This window comes from Magnolia sinica, chromosome 9 (assembly GCF_029962835.1).
Source record: "Magnolia sinica isolate HGM2019 chromosome 9, MsV1, whole genome shotgun sequence".
NCBI classification, from domain to species: Eukaryota; Viridiplantae; Streptophyta; class Magnoliopsida; order Magnoliales; family Magnoliaceae; genus Magnolia; species Magnolia sinica.
Window position 1 is genome coordinate 67,005,609 of NC_080581.1, and position 19,767 is coordinate 67,025,375.

General features: G+C 38.8%; 1 protein-coding gene across 1 annotated transcript in view; it reads right to left on the minus strand.

The window, feature by feature from the left end:
- Positions 1 to 906: 906 nt before the first annotated feature.
- The window catches only part of LOC131255579 (uncharacterized), a 34,258-nt gene continuing 15,397 nt past the window's right edge, over positions 907 to 19,767 (minus strand). Inside the window, exon 6 of the mRNA XM_058256329.1 lies at positions 907 to 1,439. Coding sequence (XP_058112312.1) covers positions 1,140 to 1,439 — 300 coding nt within the window. The 3' untranslated portion in view covers positions 907 to 1,139. The remainder of the gene's footprint in view (positions 1,440 to 19,767) is intronic.

Sequence of the window (19,767 nt, forward strand, 5' to 3'; positions counted from 1 at the left end):
CCAACATGATATACAGGTGCAGGATCCAAACTATCCATCAGCCGAGAACCAATCTAGGAAAGAAATCAGGCAGCTAAAAGTAATTGGCCAGATTTTTTCCATGCTTGTCATTTGTTTCCAAGAATATGGCCTATGTGATGAGTGGACCAGCCCGATTCATTGGCAAGTGAGCTTATGCCGGGGGGGTGGGGGGTGTGCCTGCTGGAGAGCTTGGATTGCAAAAGAGAGATGTGATGACGATTCATGTGAGGAAAAATGGAAGAGATTATTCAAGAATCGTGCAAGATCTAACTCAAACATCAGTTATGGGCCCCACAAACATGCCCAGACCCAGAAAAGCAGCTCCACTTTCAGGTCAAATAAATGTTCGCTAACCATCCATTTTTCTCATACATTAAAAAATTACTCTAGATGAGTGAGCTGGTGAAAAGGGCTCCTTTCCAGCCCAGATCCCTTCGCCTCCAGCAGCTTGCTTCTACACCTAGCTTTTAGGACATTGCAAGCTAAAGCTACCTTGAAACAATCAAGGGAATGAATGAAAATGAACCATTTGACAAAGTACAGCCCAGGATTTTTGGGTCAGTCCATGCATGTCCCCTACCTCCTGAATGACCGAGACCCCGCATGCATTAGCGCAATGGCACGTGCCATGAATTACTACATCTTGAATTTCCCATAGCACAAATTGCAATGGGCCTCGAGAATTACATACAGAAAGAAACAAGAGCAAAAGTGATTCAAAACAGCAAGCAATTGGAAAAGAGGAATTACAGGTCCCACTCTGCGACAAACGCACGAGGATTTCAGTGTTTGCCGCTGAGGACTCTTATCATCTCCCAGGTGAAGACCGGAAATCAAGAAACACGAATATGTTTTTTATCGGTGATATCGATATAACAAAAGAAATGGCAGAAGGGTAATCTATATGAAATTTCAACATTACCCGGAACAGAGACATACAACTCCAGCACTATGCATCCATCAAAATGAATCATAAATGTATCTCACTTCATCACAACATTTACAGGTGAAACAACAAAAGACAGGCTCATATTCTTGTAGGGAAGATGAATAAAAACCTTAAATGAGTATAAAATCATGGGAAAGCTCATATTCTAGGGCATGCAGTACCTTCGACATTAGGAACCAACAACCAGACCCTCTCTTGGAATCGAGGTAACACGAATAATGGCCTGTGCACTCAATGGCGACAGCTTCGCTTGGCAGAAGTCCACCCAAGAATCTGCAGCCGGTTGCTCAGATTCTGCCGGTTGCTCGGATTCTGCCGGTTGTGGGACGTGGGATTTCTCGTATACAGTCTGCAGTTCCAAAGCAAGGGTGCGAGCAGCCTCCCTTGACTCGGGAAGCTGGTCGCTAAGTTGGGATGCAGCTATCTGGATCAATTTATCAATTCCGTAGTCATTGATGCCTTCTGTGCCCTGCAAACCATGCACCAAATAGAGACGAAATTAATGAAATTGCATTCCAACAATAGTTATCACAGTGGAAACAGCAAACTGAAGAAACATAAGTGTGAAAGGATTGTGAGATATTAAAACACGGAAAAGAAATATAAAGCAGGCAAGAAATGCATGAGATTTGCATTAGAAGTGTGTTTTAAAGCAGCATTTTGCAAACATTTCAAGCTTTGAAATGTGAGCTGTTTTACTTTTGTAAATGTCAAAAGCTAGAATGAGTTATTTCCACTGTAACGCCCAGAATTGTAATAATCAAAGCCCCAAAAAATTACTACATTTCCATGCCACACACACACACACACACAGAGACTATAAGAGGGATGGAAATATATGTAGAGAAATAGGTCATCTTCAAGTTAATCTTAAAATACATGCACACATTTCCTCTTTTTGTCCAAAATGTCAGCTAATTTCTTAGCAAGAAGAATGTTAGCTGAGCGATGAATCTACCCTAGAAAAAGGTGCCTTCCATTGGGATATAAGATGATTGGACTTTTTTTTGCACAAGCGAAGGAATTCATTAATCAAATTGAAGACCGGCCATAGAATGTTGGGCATAGTATTAGAGCTGACAGATGAAGACGAGATGTTCCTTTTGGGCATAACAATCAAATTGCAGAGGAGATTTTATACAACAGCTATAGAACCAACTATAAGACCAGCCATGTTTATAGGACAGAATGCCGGGGCAGTCAAGGATAAGCACGATCATAGGATGAGTGTAGCTGAAATCAGGATGTTGAGATGGATGAGTGGGAAAGGATAGAATTAGAAATAAACAAATATTCGAGGGAACGTAGGGTGGCCCCAATGGGTAAGAAGATGAGAGGAAGTAGTCTTCAATGGTTTTGCCATGCGTATTGAAGACCAAGAACTACACCAGTTCAGAGTGACTTGGTTCAGATTGAAGGCTACTGAAGACTCTCTCTCCCCCAACCGATCAGACCACAAGTTATGGTCCATCGAGTGATAACTTCCAATCTGCTGAGTGCCTGTGAAATCCAACCCTTCCAATACGTTGGCACCACCATGAAGATCATATGGTGTATAAATCAGCACTATTAACTCATCTTGTGGGCCACACCATCAAAAGATATATAGATATTGATAAATAGAAAAATACAAGTGTGGTCCACTTGATGAGTTGAAATAGTAGATTTGTGTGCAAGGTAATCCTCTTGTTGGCTTCAGCCTACTGGATGGATTGGATGTTGCACACACATGAAAGGTTCGAAGTTATCCACTAGCTGGATGGTAACTTATAGTCCAACTGTTTGAACTTGAGGTCTGTCATTAAAAGAGAGTATGAGAGATGATACTCTGGCCGCACATGACGCTTGGATCCACTTGCACTCAAAAATTGTACACATGGCACATATTAAAGAAAACTAAACCGATAAAAATGTGGGGTCCACTATTATAACAAACCCAGAATCAGATTGCTTCAATGATTCTAACTGTTGACATAGGGACACTTGTTTGTTGAAATAGGACCATTGGATATTTTGCATTCTTTATCAATAAATGCTCATCAATCTAATACTCGGGTGATAAACTAATCATAATTTCAGGCCGACTGCATTAGTGGGATAAGAGCTATAGATTACATGAATTTGGGTCCATTTGCGGACATTGGACAGGTCCCTAAATCAGCGACATTATTCATCCGAATTTAATTTTATTAACATAGGGGAATGATTCAAATGCTTAGGAATGTGCATTACCAGAATGAGTGCAATAACTTGCATGAATTTCGGGCCAATTTGGGGTTAATCAAATCCTGTCAAGTAGATAAAATCATAATACATGCTGAGAGGAGAACATTCTTACAAAAGAGCAGATCGTTACACCACCATAAATCAGTGTTCAAATTTTCGGTATTGTGTTATGCATCACATCCTTAGGATACAGATACGTATTGGTTATCGCATGGGATATATCGTTTGTATCAGCTAATTTATCGCACTTAAAGGGAAACATTGCGGAAATGGTTGAAGTTTTCAATGAAACTTCAGTGATTGTTAAAAAAAGACATTAATACACACATTCAAAATCATAAAAGCTCAAAAAGAAGTGTACATAATAGGTTTCTTTTGTATAAGGTCCTAGCTATCTGTCGTAACTAATGTAACTATATTCAAATTGAATTCACAACATTAGAGTGTATGTGATGATCATTTCATCAAACACTCCTAAATACTTCAAAATTAGTCTTAATTGACAGCTAGTTGAAGAAAATTTTTGAAAAATAATATTATTATTTTTATAATTTTTTTATTAAAAATTATTTTTATTTTCCAAAAATTGACAAAGACTTAACAAATCAGCAAATCAGCCCTCATACATGCTTGATTTCATGTTCGGAGTACAACATTGCAAGCAATTTGGGAAAAAATTTTCCAAAATTTTCCCCTACAATCAAATTTTGAAATTAGAGTGTATGTGATGCTCATTTCATCAAATACTCCTAAATACGTCATAATTAGTCTCAATTGACAGCTGGTCGGAGGAAGATTTTGAACCAAAAAAAAAAAAAAAACATGAAGAATGTGAAGAACCAATAGATATCGAAATCAAAGCTCCAACTGAACCAATGTGAAGAACCATTCGACACCGATTTAATATAATTTCAACAAACAAAAAAAAAAGGATTGAAAAATGAAAATGCTCACCGGATCGAACATGTGAGATATATCGGCGCTACCTGTGCGTTTCATATCGCACGGGTCGGATACAAGATATATCGGCCAATATCGTCGATATTTAAAACATTGCCGTAAATATGCCCAAAACCACAAAAGAATATATATGTGGAATCCTCTCAAATAAGTTTGCTTAGACCTTCAAAATCGAGAAAAGTAAAAGAAAAGAATCAACTTGAGGACCCCTCAAGCTTTTGAACAGTCCTCTTAAGGGTACAATTTTGAAGAGCATGGTAAAAGGAGCTGATGACAATACTTAGTTGCACGATTATTCTAACTCAGTGTTGCTCCCACTTTGTATCATGCTTCTAACTCGTGCTCCTGATTCCTAGTTGTTTATCATTACTAACATTTTAAAACACATTTTCCCACTCCCACACTCGAATTTGTGGCTGCTTTGCTGCACACATCGTGTAACTTTTGGAAGAAATACAACCATCCATACATTTAGTCCATTTCTCCCAAACACATGGTTTTAAGACTTGGACTCTGTAGGACGCGATCTAGTTCAATACCACAAGTCAACCGTGTAATTGTTTTCCTACATGAAAATTGGTCAAATGATCTTAGGCCTTACTCAGATGACACCAACCTGGGTGAGTTACTTAGGGACGTATGCCAAAAGGCATGACCAGTCTGCTCATGAAGAGATCCCTATAATACACATGCATGTGTATCAATCCAGACTCCAGTGAGTCGGGATGATTCTCCCAAAGCCATGGTTTTAAGACTCGGAAGTCCAATGCGACTCAGACTTGCTACGACCCAATCTGGTTCAATACCATGAGTCACTCCACACACCCCATCACTCCCGAGTCAGGTGAGTTGGGCTGATTCAATACTGATCCGGGCGAATCAGCCCAACTTGGGGCAAAGGAAGCCAGTCCAAGTTGTTGAGTCCTTTTTATGAGAAGGTCAACTTGGGGAGTCGTTTAGTCCTTTTTATAAGAAGGTCAAAGAGGACTAATTGAAATGATCGAATGCCTTCACTATGTTCATCTTCAATGGAAAGAAGCTAAGGGGTACTGCTGCTCCCCCTCCAATCAACACTTCCACTTGGTATGAGCATCCCATCAAGAATCTTCATAACACTAACAAAATATCCCTGAAATTTAAAATTATTGATCCCATCACCCCCTTGAGCAAGATATTCAATAATATAGCAACATTAGCTGTAACAGCCATTACGCCCTATTTTATTTCTTGCTTCTTTTCTTTCTTTTTTCTTCTTTTTTTTTTCTTCTTTTTTTTTTTTTTTTTTTGAAAAAACAATATTGGAATGTAACGGACGGGTCATTTTTCCATAATAGACGTTATGTAACCATTTTTTGCATACCCTACCCTTGAGCTAATTCTGTATTCCATTCTCAGCCTCTTTGGGGGACATAGGATTCGGCCAAAGACCTTTTAAGGCCTGAAACATTGGCTTTAGTTTGAGGAACGGCGAGATTTCCTAGCAATTGTCTCTGTCAGCAGTCGGGTAGTTGATTTGTAGAGATCAGAACAATTGAACCTTTTGTAAAAAATAAAAAATAAAAATTTGGGGATTATTACTTCAATGGCTGAGTTGGTATAAGAAAAATTCATGTCCTGGGACACCTTGCAAAGGGTTCAAAGGTGACCATTATAGAGGGTCAATCATGGTAATAGTCACTAAGTGCGTGGCATAGAAGCCTCGGTGTGCATGGAAAGTGGAAACCTCTGCTTAGCAATATGTGGAAGCTCGATTTCGATGGAAGCCCAAAAGGTAACCAGAGTTTAACTCAAGTGAGGGAATTATGTCAAACAGAATGGATGAGTCCAAGGGGCATATGGGTTAATTGGTACAGTTGACTCTAATAAAGTAGAGGTGCGCACTCTGTGTTGGTATGAAAGAGTTAGTTTATCAGGTTGATCCCCCTACACTTGTCAAAGGTGGCTCCAATGAACGCAATTAGATGGGCCAATTCTTCTAATGCCTATCCATGGCACCTCACTCAATGGATTGAAGAAATTAGAGAATTGAAAGGATCTCAGTTTATTTCTTCATGTAAATAAAGAAGCTATTGCGATCGCCAATGACTTATACAAGATAGGGTGTGACTTGACAATGTTCAAACAAGATTTGAAAAAAGCCACCATGAACCCAGTTGGTCTTGGAGCCTCATCAAGATATTGCCAACTATAGATCCAAACCTAGAGATTTCCAAGGTCCTATGTTCTTTAAGGGCACCAAAAATCTGTCATCCAGGATGGCAATAAAACAAGTGGTCGTCTTTGTAGTGACATCTTTGACTACGAGAATCCAAAGCGTCTTGGACGAAGGATTTCAGACTAGGGCAATTTGGATGATTTTGACTGTCCTTTTGACTATTCTAGACTAGTGCAGAATGTACAAAAAAAATTCCTTGTTCAATCAGTGAGATGATCCTCATTTTTCCCTGAATGGTAAGCAAGGGTGTTGAAGTTCATATGACTCAGCCACATTGCTTCAAACCTATTCCTAGAGGGGAGGGGGAGATGCTTCATAATGTTATCATCAAATAACATACTGAATGAGCAGTTTACCAGGGCTCTATATAAAAGTTGCCTAATGTTTGCAGCTTGCCAACAAATAATCTGGGTAAATGGCTTTCCCAAAAGCCACCACACAAATCACAGCAAAAGCCAGGTTCTTAAATTGGGATATCTCCCTAATCACCCAGATCAACGGTCAGTAGAACAGTTCACAAGATCTGACGATACACAAGTTTAAAGACTGCAACAATCATCAATCTGTGTGACAACTCATTGTGTGTAAAAACAACATGCTATTTAGGGCTGTCAATGGGCTGGGCTGGCCGATCGAGCTTCAGTGCCAAGCCCCCTTCAAGCATATCAGGCCCAAAGACCAGGCCCAGGCCCAAAATGCAAGCCTATTTGTTGTTTGGAACAAGCTCGAGCTCCATATAAAAGTCTGTCAGCCCAGCCCGAGCCCGATCCGGCCCAACCCATTTAAAGAATGTAATATTGTATGTATAGAGACACTCTAGTGGGTTAGGTGTTTGGAAACCTTATCATGCACTTAGTTGCATTAGCCCTAGATAACCTATCCGCACCATCCATTAGGTCCACTCTTCGTAGGCTGCCTGGAAGGGGGAAAAAAAACACTAACGATCCAATGATCAAAACAATCCAATCAGTGGTACGCAAAAACTGAGGGACGAGACTGTTTATAGAAGTTAAAGTCCACTTACAGATACATATGAAATTGGATTGCTACAATTCTTAGCATTCTTTTATGCTCCACCCATGGTTGGGTCAGCGATTTGAACAGTTTGGATTTTTGTACAACTATACTGTCTACGATTGAAGAGTCACCACCACTTTGTAAATGGTGTAATACTAAGTTACAAACATACATTATCATCCAGCATTGACATAATTACAAATGTTCAAGGGTCGTAACCAAGGTGTCCTGTAAATATCCAGAAAATGCGGAAAATTGTAAATATTCCAAACATGCATTCATTTATACTTTTGAACATGTAGTGTAACGGTCCAATCTTTAGTAAGAATGTGGTATCGAACCATCTAATGAATTTATGAACCTGACAACTTAGAATTAACTGCAAATCTTTTATATTTAATTATTTAATTATATCATATCAATATAAATTTATTAGAATGAATGTAATACCAAAACATCTCATATTTATAGGTTTTATTATTATTTATAGTATTGGTGTATTACATACCTCACGACTCTCATACATTTCATTTCAACATACAGAGGTTAGGGACTTTTGAAATCATTTTTCCCAATTGATCTTAAGAAAAAAATTGAAATTAAATTCAGGTAAATAGTGTTGTCGATTTCGGGCTGATTTGGCGGACCATTGCACTACTTTAAACATGTTCAAAATTATATTGGAACTTATCCAAAAAAATTTAATTTTTGGATTGTGACTTAACAACAACGGTCCACAATTTAATTAATTAATTTTGAGTTAATATATGCCACTTGTATAATTTTTTAGGGCTATGTATGTGAGCCCACCTCGATGCATGTATTATATATCCATGTTGTTCATCCGTTTTGCCCACTCATTTTACGACATGGTCAAAAAATGAGGCAGATCCTGTTCTCAAGTGGACCACTAGTGGGTGAGGCCCTGAATGTGGGGCCCATCTCAATGTAATTTTATATCCATGTCGTTAAGTTGTTTTGCCATTTCATTTTAAGGCATGGTCCCAAAAAACAAACAAATCTAAATCTCAAGTGGACCATAGTGAGTGATGCCCTGAATGTGGGGCCCCGCCATTGTTCGTATTATCTCCGATATTATCAAAATATCTCCAATATTATCTTTATCTCCAGCGCAGCGATACTAATAACACAGGTAGCGATACTAATAACAACGGTATTATCAGAAATTTCAGGTATTAGCAATGTATCGCTAAGTATCGCCAACATATCAATATTGCCAATGTATCGCCAATATTGTCGACTACGTAAATTCTAGGTAATGCTTGTATCATAAGTGTATCGACGATATTTCAATAATATCGCCAACATATTGATATCATCACAATTTTGTTTATTAGAAAAAAAAAATCAATTTCTTTTTCATAGGCACATGGTTGTATGCAGTGTTGTCATGTGCAACTGCATATGCGCATATCCATATGCAAATCGCATATGCGATCATGGCACATGCGGAAAATATGCGATCGCATATTTTCCATGGCACATTGAATTATTTTTATTTTTATTTTACAAAGAAACAACATTTTGCCTATAAAAAGGCTTTCAAATCTCCTCCATTTGCAATATTCTCACTCCAAAACTCTCAAACTCTATTTTTCTGTTACATTTCTTTATTACAAGTGGTCTTAATCTCTCTCTATCTCTCTTGTATTTCCTACTTCCAAGTAATCTTAATCTCTCTCTCTCCTACATTCCCTCTCTTGGAAATTGGAATATCAAGATTCAAGCACTTTCAAGTTTCAAGGAAGATAGCTTGTTGTTCTTCTACAATAATAAATAAATAGCTTGTTGATTTTTTTTGTTACTTCTTGTTAATTATATTGTTAAATGTGGATGACTTGATGTTTAATTCATAGTTTAATTGATTTTATCTCTCAAATGTATTTTAAATATGTAAAATTAGTTATCTATTAACTTAGAAAAGTTCACCTTAGTTTCGTATATTTTTTTACATTTTTTTGAATTTTTCCCTATTATATATATATATATATATAGAGAGAGAGAGAGAGAGAGAGAGAGAGAGAGAGAGAGTAATGGTCTCCTGCGCACTGTACCGCAGGAGAACTTTTGCGCACCAAAATACCACCGGTCATGCCAACTTAAACAAGTGTGTTGTAAGTGAGCCTCACAATAATGTTTTCCTGTGATCCATTCCAACAATTCAGTCCATGATATCAATTGAACCGTAGGGTGCAAAAAATATGGCTGATTTGTGATTTACTAGGCCACAAAATAGAAAGTACTAAGAGAGGTCAAGCCTGCCTTTGAATTTTTACAAGGCTCACCATAATGTTTATGTAAAATCCATTCCATCCATTAATTGCCTCGTAGAGGTTAATTCATGGAGACCAAACATTAGACCCATACCTGATTTATGTTGATCACACCAAGTGAAGTTATTTTGATAGTAGGTGTTCCATACACGGTTTCCACTCATGTGGCCCACTAGAATTATAGATGTGGCTGATGTCAGATCAATACCCCTAAATTATCATATTGACCCATTATGGTTGGAGTGGATTTTACATACATGTCAAGGTGGGCCCACCTCCAGTTGACCCAGTATTGGTTGGGACGTTGTCCTAGGTTGTGGATTAGATGCCGTGACAGCCATCAGCCACCTAACAGCTGGTTGGTGCTAGTTGGCCCAACAATGATGTATGTGTTTAATCTAAGCCGTCCATTTATTTTTCCAGCTGAATGTGTGACATGTTCCAAAAAAAGAGTCATATCCAAATATCAAGTGGACCATGCCACAAGAAAGATTGCTGGAAAGCCCATCATTAAAAATTCTTTGGACCAAAGTAAGCTTTGGGTCAAGCTAATATTTGTGTTTTTCCTTCATCCAAGTCTCTATGACCTAATCAATAGGTTGGATGGCAGATAAACTATACCTAAAAAATTTTAATGATGGGCGTTTAATCCATTTAGTCACCACTATTTTCATGTGGTGTGGTCCACTTTAAATTTGGATCTTATGCATTTTTGGGATCATACCATATATTGAGCTAGAAAAATGGATGGACAACTTGGATTAAATATATACATCATCGTTTGGCCCACTAGCACCAACCAGTAGAAAGGTTGTTAGTTACTGACAAGGTCGGCATGCAATCCACATCTCTGATGTATCCCAACCACTACTGAGTCGGCTAGGGGTTGGCCCACCTTGATGTTTATTTGAATCCGCTCCATCCATAATGTGTGTGACAATAATTTAGTCATAGGTATAAAATATTGGCCACATTTATAATGTTGGTGAGCCACATGAGCAAAAACAGTGTAGGGGATGCCAACTATCCAAACAGTTTCACTCGGTGTGACCGATATAAATCACGAATCTACCTAATTTTTAAGATATACTACTAAATTTCTATCACAGACCTAATGATTGGGGTGAATTTCATGAATGCATCATGGTGGAGCCTAATCTCAGCCCATCCTTTTTACTTGTGTTGGTTGGTGCGTAAAATATCTCATGCGGTACAGTGCGCAGGAGACCAGGACTATATATATATATATATATATATATATATATATATATATATATATATATATATATATATATATATATATTTCAAAAACTAAAAATAAAAAATATGCAGTTGCATATGCGGTTGCGCGATCGCATATGCCTATATGCGCATAGGCATATGCGATCGTACATGATCGCACATGCACATTGGCATATGCGCTCGCACATGATCGCATATGCGATTCGACAACATTGGTTGTATATGGTGTTCAATTTGCCATTGATAATATTGATAATATCACGATATTATCGATATCACAACATGCGTGATATTGAGACTAATCTTTTGTTTCCTTTCCAATTGTTGATGATTTCTTGATGAAATATCACATGTTGTAGATACTTTGCAATATCGATGGATGTTTGGATGGTTAAATAGGTTGGATGGGATGGTTGGACTAATTTCTTACAACAACACATGCTTTTAATATTGAAACTTGTTATATATGCATTCTTTTTGCATTTTCTTTAAAATTTCTAAATATGCAACTATGTCCATTTTGGCATCTCCTGAAGTTTCGCTGAAAATTCCACCGTTTTTCCCATATTTCCCCGCATTTCCGCTTATCAACGATATTATTGGTGATATCGATATTGTTTCCGTATCCCTAACCAGCGAAACTTGTAGCTATACCGATACTTCGAACACTGGGCCCTGCAAAGTAGGGATTGAATTTACACGATTAAAAACTTCTTGGGCCAAAAGATTTTTTGGATCAAGTTACTCTATGTTTTCCCTTCATCCAAGTTTATATGACCTTATCAATAGATCTATATGACTACGGAGTATTTAAAAAAAAAAAAAAAGATACTAAAGTAAATAAGTAGTTGTCACAGCAGTAGATGAAGAAGAAGAAGAAGATTAATTATGTTTTTTTTTTCTTTTCTTTTTTTTCTTTTAGCCCTGTAACAGTAGTTACGCACAGTAACCGCCGTTTCAAGCCTTATATTGCATAATGGTAACCGTCGTTACTATTACAGCCGATATGTAACCGATTTGGGACACTTTGATCGTAACCTTCAACAACTGCAGTACAAAGAGTTTCCAAAACCCTCTCAATCTAGAGAAGGCGAGCCTTACATCTAACAAGGGCTTGGATATGGATTGGACTTGGGCTCGGGCCCAACAAGGACATATTGGGTTGAGCTCGGGTCTATCTGTTTTGGCCCATCACGGGCTAGGGCCTAGCTTAGACCTAGGTTATATTTTGTGGGTCGAGCTTGAAAAGGCCCAAGCCCAACCCGTTGACACTAGTAACACCTAAATTAGTGATTTTTTTATTTCTTTTAAGTGCACCAGGTGAATCTCACTGCTATAATAACGTAATCAATATTGTACTAATAAAGATCCGTATGAAGAGGATTAGCAAGGAACCTCACTTATATAGAGGGCACATTCACTATCTTCAACCACTCCCAATGTTACTACAACCTTGGGCATTTGTTAAGGTTTGGGCTAAGAGGAGACGGTTATCATTAAAATCCCTTCAATGCACTTTTGCCTAAGAGAATGGACAAACAACCAATAATCTAGATCGCAGGATTCAAAATGGAAAATAAATGGGGGGTAAGAGTGTGTGTGTTCTCACCTCTCTCTCTCTCTCTCTCTCTCTCTCTCTCTCTGTGTGTAGTTTAGTGATCCAAACCATTGATATTATACAGCCCATTGTGGATAGCCCATGCACCAGAAAATCTTCCAAATATAAAAATCTTAACACTTAAATATGTGGCCGACAATTAGGTGATTAAGAAATAAAAAACAGCAGAAGTTCACAATCAATTAAGAAAGGTCACACGATCTCAAGGAAGGACTCCAATCTGGAGGATTTTTGGAACATGGAAGTCTTGGTGCATGGGCCTTCCATAGCAAGGCCTATCATATCAACAGATTAGATCAGTGAACCATGGGCCCTGCTTGTACAAACTAAAAACCTGAATGCATTGTACAAATTCTTGGTCATACATTGTATAATACCTCTCTAGCAATTAAGGGCTCTCCTTGGTTTAGCAGTCACAACCCATGATGCAATTAATCCAGTGTGTCCACCTATTGTTCTTCCTTTCTCTTTTCCTTGTATCATTCTTTAAGTACTTTTCTCATCTTTAATAGATCTTTATTATTGACAAACATTGAAGCAACAATCACGATCGAACTGTACAACTAGATACAAGACCACCTTCATTTTGACTTAACAAGCTTTATGCAACCACTAGGGGGGTATAGCATGTGGAGAGGGAGAGAGAGCGTGCACGTGGGTGGGTGATTGGAAAGTATGGGTATGGCTAGATAGGGGCTACATGCAGAGAGGAAGGAGAGAACTGGTGGGGGGGGGGGGGGGGGGGGGGCATGTAGAGAGGAAGGAGAGAGCCAGCGGAGTGGTTTCAACCAATGTTACCTAAAACATGAAATCCCACATGTTTTCCATTATGGATTGAGCGTTCTAGATTATGGGTCATTTGCAATCCAGATCGCTATTTGTAGTGGCCTGAAGCAATCGCTCTTTATTTTTGCTATTGAAGTAAATGCATATTTCTATTTACAATGTAGAGATTTATATTTATATTTAGTTATTAGTTATAATGCAAATTTCTATTTACGATGTAGAGATTTATACTTATATTTAGTTATTAGTTATAATGCAAATTTCTATTTACAATGTAGAGATTTATACTTATATTTAGTTATTAGTTATAATATAGCACTAAGCATGCGGGGTTAGTTATAATATAACACTAAGCATTTATATTTATTATAACTAATAAATATAACTTACATTTATTAGTTATAATATAACACTAAGCATGTAGGGTCTATAATAACATTCATCATTTTATAAATTACAATATGAGTTCATGTATAAAACTATATTCCATATACCATGTATGCAATGGAGTGACACAAATGATCCTACCCCTAGCATACAACGTATTGGAGTAGGTAGCGTACTGCATACCCATTCATGTACCACATAACAAAGCAAACCATGATTTAGGTAACTTTGGTCTCAACGATGGGGTCCCTATCTCACTATCTCATTGCCTTGGCATTGGCACACTTGACTATAGATATGCCCACACAACCTAACATGAGCAGCTGCAACTGACAGAGGGAGTGAACATAGCAAACATCACAGCAGGTCCCATAGTATTTTTCCCAGACAGATCTCTTGGGTTTTGCGTTGTGTGCAGGCTACAGGCAAAGAGAAGAGAGGATTGTAGAATACTCTCATGAAATTAGAAATGACAGAAACACCCTGATTCAAGGGCCAGATGCATCAACATTCTCCTAGTTTAGAATTTCTTGCCAACTCATTGCAGGGGTAAAAATGTCCGCCAACTACTAGCATTATTGATGGGGACATCATGCGCACACGCGCACTCACACCGCCCCCCCTACGCACATACGCCAGAAGGAGGGCCCCACCGTCGATCTGGATCGATGACGACGTCTAGGGAGGGCCTCCTACCTAGAAGATGAAGTTTTGATTCAAAAGAGTGGGCCCGATAGTCAAGAAAAGTCCATCATGGGATCTCGTGATCGTGGTCCACTAGTCAGATTGATTTCATATTTTAGGTTTTGCTTATTAATGTTATTTAGAACATCATGGACGCTTTAGATTTCTTTGATTAGTTTTTATTTTGGTTTACTTCATCGCCAAGTAATAGGTTGCGCACATGGCGCGAGTTTTGGGGTATAGGGTTTTTTTATAAATAGGCACCCCTTGTAGCTTTTTTTTTTTTTTATGAATTTGAAGATTAATAAAAATTCTGCGTTTTCCTACTCTCTGAGTTGTGAAACCTAATTGGGTGCGAAGCCCTCCCTTCATCGAAGGGTTAACTACCGTGGTACGAAGCCACATCTATCCCGATTTGCCCCCATCCATCACCATCTCTACTACCCATCTTCTACCATCCCTTCTTCTTATCTCACCCCATCATCTACACTTCGAATCAATCATCTATTGCAGCAAATCTCCTCCCCACAGCAGAATTTCATAATCTGGCCCTACAAGAGGGCTGAAACTTCGGCGGAGCACCACGCACAAACCGTACATCGAATCGAGCTGAGATTTGGGGGTTTTGGAGTCCATCACTGGCCGATCAAGGCCAAGGTGGCCTTTTTCTGAATAATGGGTCCCACACATGTGCAGCCGGGATCACACGCACGTGCGTCTGGGACATTGTTGTTGTCCACGCGTGCGGTACTTCTTTGGTTCGTCTCTCTCCTCTCTTTCACTCTGCTTTCACCCAAAATCCCTAAACATAACCCTAAATTACTCAAATCTCTTACCCTAGGGTTCCCCGAATTAGAATTTCTGGATCCCTTGGATTAAGGACTGATTACTATACATGTGTGGATGATTATTTCTTATCTTTGAGTATCGTTTGGTTCATAATTTTTATTGATCTAGCCCTATCATGTGTAGGCCTGGACCCGCATAGATTCCCCTTAATTGAATGTTTGGACTTTCATGTGGGATATGGAATTCGTGTAATTGTTTCTGAACTAACGTGATCTTAAGCCTAAAATCTTGCATATCATATTTAATTTTTATGTCCTACATCAAATTTGGTATCAAAGCCTAGGGTTCTTGTAGGGGAAATCATTACATGTTTACGGTTTGGTTGTTTATGTCCATTACGCATCAATTCTCATCATATATGGCTGTTTAGAGGTCCATAAACCCTAACATAAGCTACTGAAATTTTCTGTTATCCCCTTATTTGAATTATTTTAGAAATTAAGTTAATTTTCTATTTTTAGGTTTAGAAACTTTCCTTTTCTGTTTTTTAGAAACTTTCTTAATCTGTTTTTAGAAACTAATTTCCTTTCCTTTTTCTTTTTTAGAAACTAGTTTACTTTTCTTTTTCTTTTTTAGAAACTAACTTACTTTCTATTTTTAGAAACCTTCCTTTTTCTTTTTCTTTAGAAACTAGGTTGTTTTTTTTAAGAAACTTTTTAATTTATTTTTTTTTAGAAGCTTTCCTAATTTATTTCTTTAGAAACTTTCCTAATTTGTTTTTAGAAACTTTCCTTTTTCGTTTTTAGAAACTAGGTTACTTTTCTTTAGAAACTTTCCTAATTTATTTTTTTTTAGAAACTTTCCTAATTTGTTTTTTATAGAAACTTTCCTAATTTGTTTTTCTTAGAAACTTTCTTTTTTCGTTTTTAGAAACTAGGTTGCTTTTTTTTAGAAACTTTCCCAACTTGTTTTAAAAACTTTCCTTTTTTGTTTTTAGAAACTAGGTTGTTTCTTTTAAAAATTAAAAAAAAAAATTTAAAAATCTTATATTTTGACAACTATATTGCTGAATTTTGGTTGACACTCTACACTAAACATGAAACAATTGCAAGAGTCACTAAACAAGTTGTCCCAAAAGTTGGAGTTTATGATTAAGCGCTTGGAAATGGACCAATACTTAGAACAACTTGATGTACGCATTACCCGACTAAAGACCATCGCCAAGACAAACCCCACCATTGGGGTAGTGTCCCATCTCAGGCAGGTGGCCTAGTGGATATACCAATGAATGGAGTTGGTGAAGGAATCAATTATGGGTGTGCACCCGTGCACCCACCCCATGAGAGACATCGAGACCACTATTTTGAGTGATACGATGTGTGTGGCCTTGTGGCTAGAGAGAGTGCACCAAGCGCTAGTGTAGAGTTACCCACTGAGGCCATTCCGATAATGGATGAGTTACGTGATAGCTTTCCTAATGATCTACCGGATGAGTCTCCTCGTAGGAGGGATATAGAGCACATCAGAACATGGGACACCGTAATACCTATGGTCGAGTTTGCGTTTAATAGTTCTGTCGATAGGTCCACATAGAGCTGAGCATTTCGTACCCGAACCGGTGGATCCGACCTGATTCGAATAGAACCGATGGTCAAGATCGGGTAGCATAAGTCAGATCCGAAATATTTTCGGGTCGGATGCGGATAGTTCTCGTTTCGAACCAACCCTATCCGTAATCCGACCCAATTGGATCTGACCCGATTCGATTCGACTCGATCCGGAGACGTGTGTTTCATCCATTCCGTTCATCCATTTTACATATCATTCCACGGCTTTATACAAAAAAATGATAGGGATATAAATATCAAGTGGACCACACCACAGGAAAACAATAATAATTAGATATCCACCATTATAATCCTCCTAAGGCCCACTATACTGTTTATTTGAAATCTAATCCGTTGATTAGGTCATAAGGACCCAAATGAAGGGAAATAATAAATATCAGCTTGATCAAAAACTTTTATGGCCTCCAAAACGTTTTTAATGGTTAACGTTCATTTAACATTGTTTCTTATAATGTGGTCCACTTGAGCTTTCGATATATCTCATTTTTTTTTCTCATAACTAAAATGATCTATAAAAATAGATAGAGGGCATGGATGAAACACATACATCATGCCGGGGGCCACAGAGCATCAACCACCAGTGGCCGGTGGCAAGGGGAGTAGCCAGTTCGTTTCTGGTACAGGGTACCAGCGTCTGGCGCACCTCGAGCTCCGAGTTGTACGAACGGTTCAAAGGAGATGAAAGTGATATGGCCCCACAGTAATGTATTTATTATATCTGCACCGTTAATATGCTTTTAGAGAAAATTGTAGAGAATTATGCAAAAAATAAACAATATCCAAAGATCATGTGGACCACACCACAAATAACAGCAGAGAATGATTTTCACTGTTAAACAATTAATGTGGTCCACTTGATAGGTAGATCTGTCTTATTTTTCGTCTCAAGTCTTAACAAGTACTCGCCAAATGGATGAACGGTTTGGATATAACATATACCCTGTGATCAGACCCACGGAACTCACAAAGGTCAATAAAATATTGATTACGCTGGACGCTGTGCTTGCGTGAAAGGCAAGCTACTGCCATCTCGTGCAGTGCACCTTGCACGTCAAAAGTTAAATTTCAGTAAAAGTATCCATACGGTAGATTGTAATCTTTTAGAGCAATGTGGGGCCCAACTTGATGTATGTATTTTATCTGAGCCGTTTATCCATTTTAAAATATTATTTTAGACAATGGGCACAAAAATTTAGTATATTAAAGACTGAAGTGGACCACACCAAATGAAACAGTTGAATTGACGTTCATACTATCTGAATCGTACCCAACCCGATCCGACTCAGTTTCCCTGACCGAGTCAGACTCGGTTCGGGTCTTGCCAATCATGCATCGGATCTGTCTGAGTCCGATGACCCGAATTGAGTCTCGAATCGGATCAGGTTCGAGTCAGGCCTTTAGGATTTCGATAGGATCGGGTTGGACGTAATCCGTTCCGATCCGGACCATTGCCCAGCTCTAGGTCCACAGGTCTCAGTCCTTATGAAGTCGTTACTGTTTATAAACCTGGAAAACCTATTGATCTTGTCCCTAATGTCACTGTCCCATAGGGCGTCAGAGCTTACAGAGTCTTTTACGCGTCACATTCATTCATGGCATCAAGAAATCAGGCAAAAGGTCACTACTAGTAATGAACATTACAAATTCTCTGCAAACCAACATAAACGTTTCAAAGAATTCAATATTGGGGACTCTGTGATGGTCTGCATCTGTCCTGAGCGGTACCCTCCAGGGGCCATTCATAAGTTACACGCGCATAGTGCTGGACCCTTCAAAATTATAAAACGAAACGGTCTCAATGTATATGAGGTAGATCTTCCACCTTCCATGGGAATTAGTTTCGCATTCAATGTTGAGGATCTAGTTACTTTTCAGGAGACCACTGATACTTTGTCCAGCCCTTCGCCCACCCATCCTGATTCTCTATATTTATCCCTTGAACCATGGCCCCTTCCCGACCCATTTTCTCAGCCTTTACCTCTCATACATACTCTTCCTGACCTTTTTTCCCAGCCTCTACCTCTCATACCCACTCTTTCTGACCTTTCTTCTCAACCTCTACCTCTCGTACTTACCCTTCCCAACCCATTTTCCCAGCCTCTACGTCTCATACCTACCCATCCCGACCCATTTTCTCAGCCTCTACCTCCCATACCTACCCGTCCCGGCCCATTTTCCCAGCTTCTACGTCCCATACCTACCCTTCCCAACCCATTTTTTCAGCCTCTACCTCCCATACCTACCCGTCCTGACCCATCTTCCCAGCCTCTACCTCCCATACCTATCCTTCCCGACCCATTTTCCCAGCCTCTACCTCCCATACCTAACTTTCACACACCCAAAAAGAAAATACAAAATATCCTGGACCATCAGATAGTTTTAACGTCGGACGGCGGGTTTCAGAAGTACCTGGTTAAATGGAAGTCACGCTCAGCTTCAGACAGCACGTGGCTCACTGAAGAGGAGCTGCAGAGACTTGATCCTGACATCCTGAAGCAGTTTAGGAGTTTTATTTCGTCAGTGGCGAAATCTTCGTAGCCGAGGAGAATTGATGGGGACATCACGCGCACACGTGCACTCACACCGCCCCCCTACGCATGTACGCCAGAAGGAGGGCCCCACCATCGATCTGAATCGATGAAGAAGGGAGGGCCTCTTACCTAGAAGACAAAGTTTTGATTCAAAAGAGTGGACCCGTTAGTCAAGAAAAGCCCATCATAGGATCTCGTGATCGTGGCCCACTAGTCAGATTGATTTCATATTTTAGGCTTTGCTTATTAATGTTATTTAGAACATCATGGACGCTTTAGATTTCTTTGATTAGTTTTTATTTTGATTTACTTCATCGCCAAGTAATAGGTTACGCACATGGCGCAAGTTTTGGGGTATAGGGTTTTCTTATAAATAGGTACCCCTTATAGCTTTTTTTTAATGAATTTAAAGGTTAATAA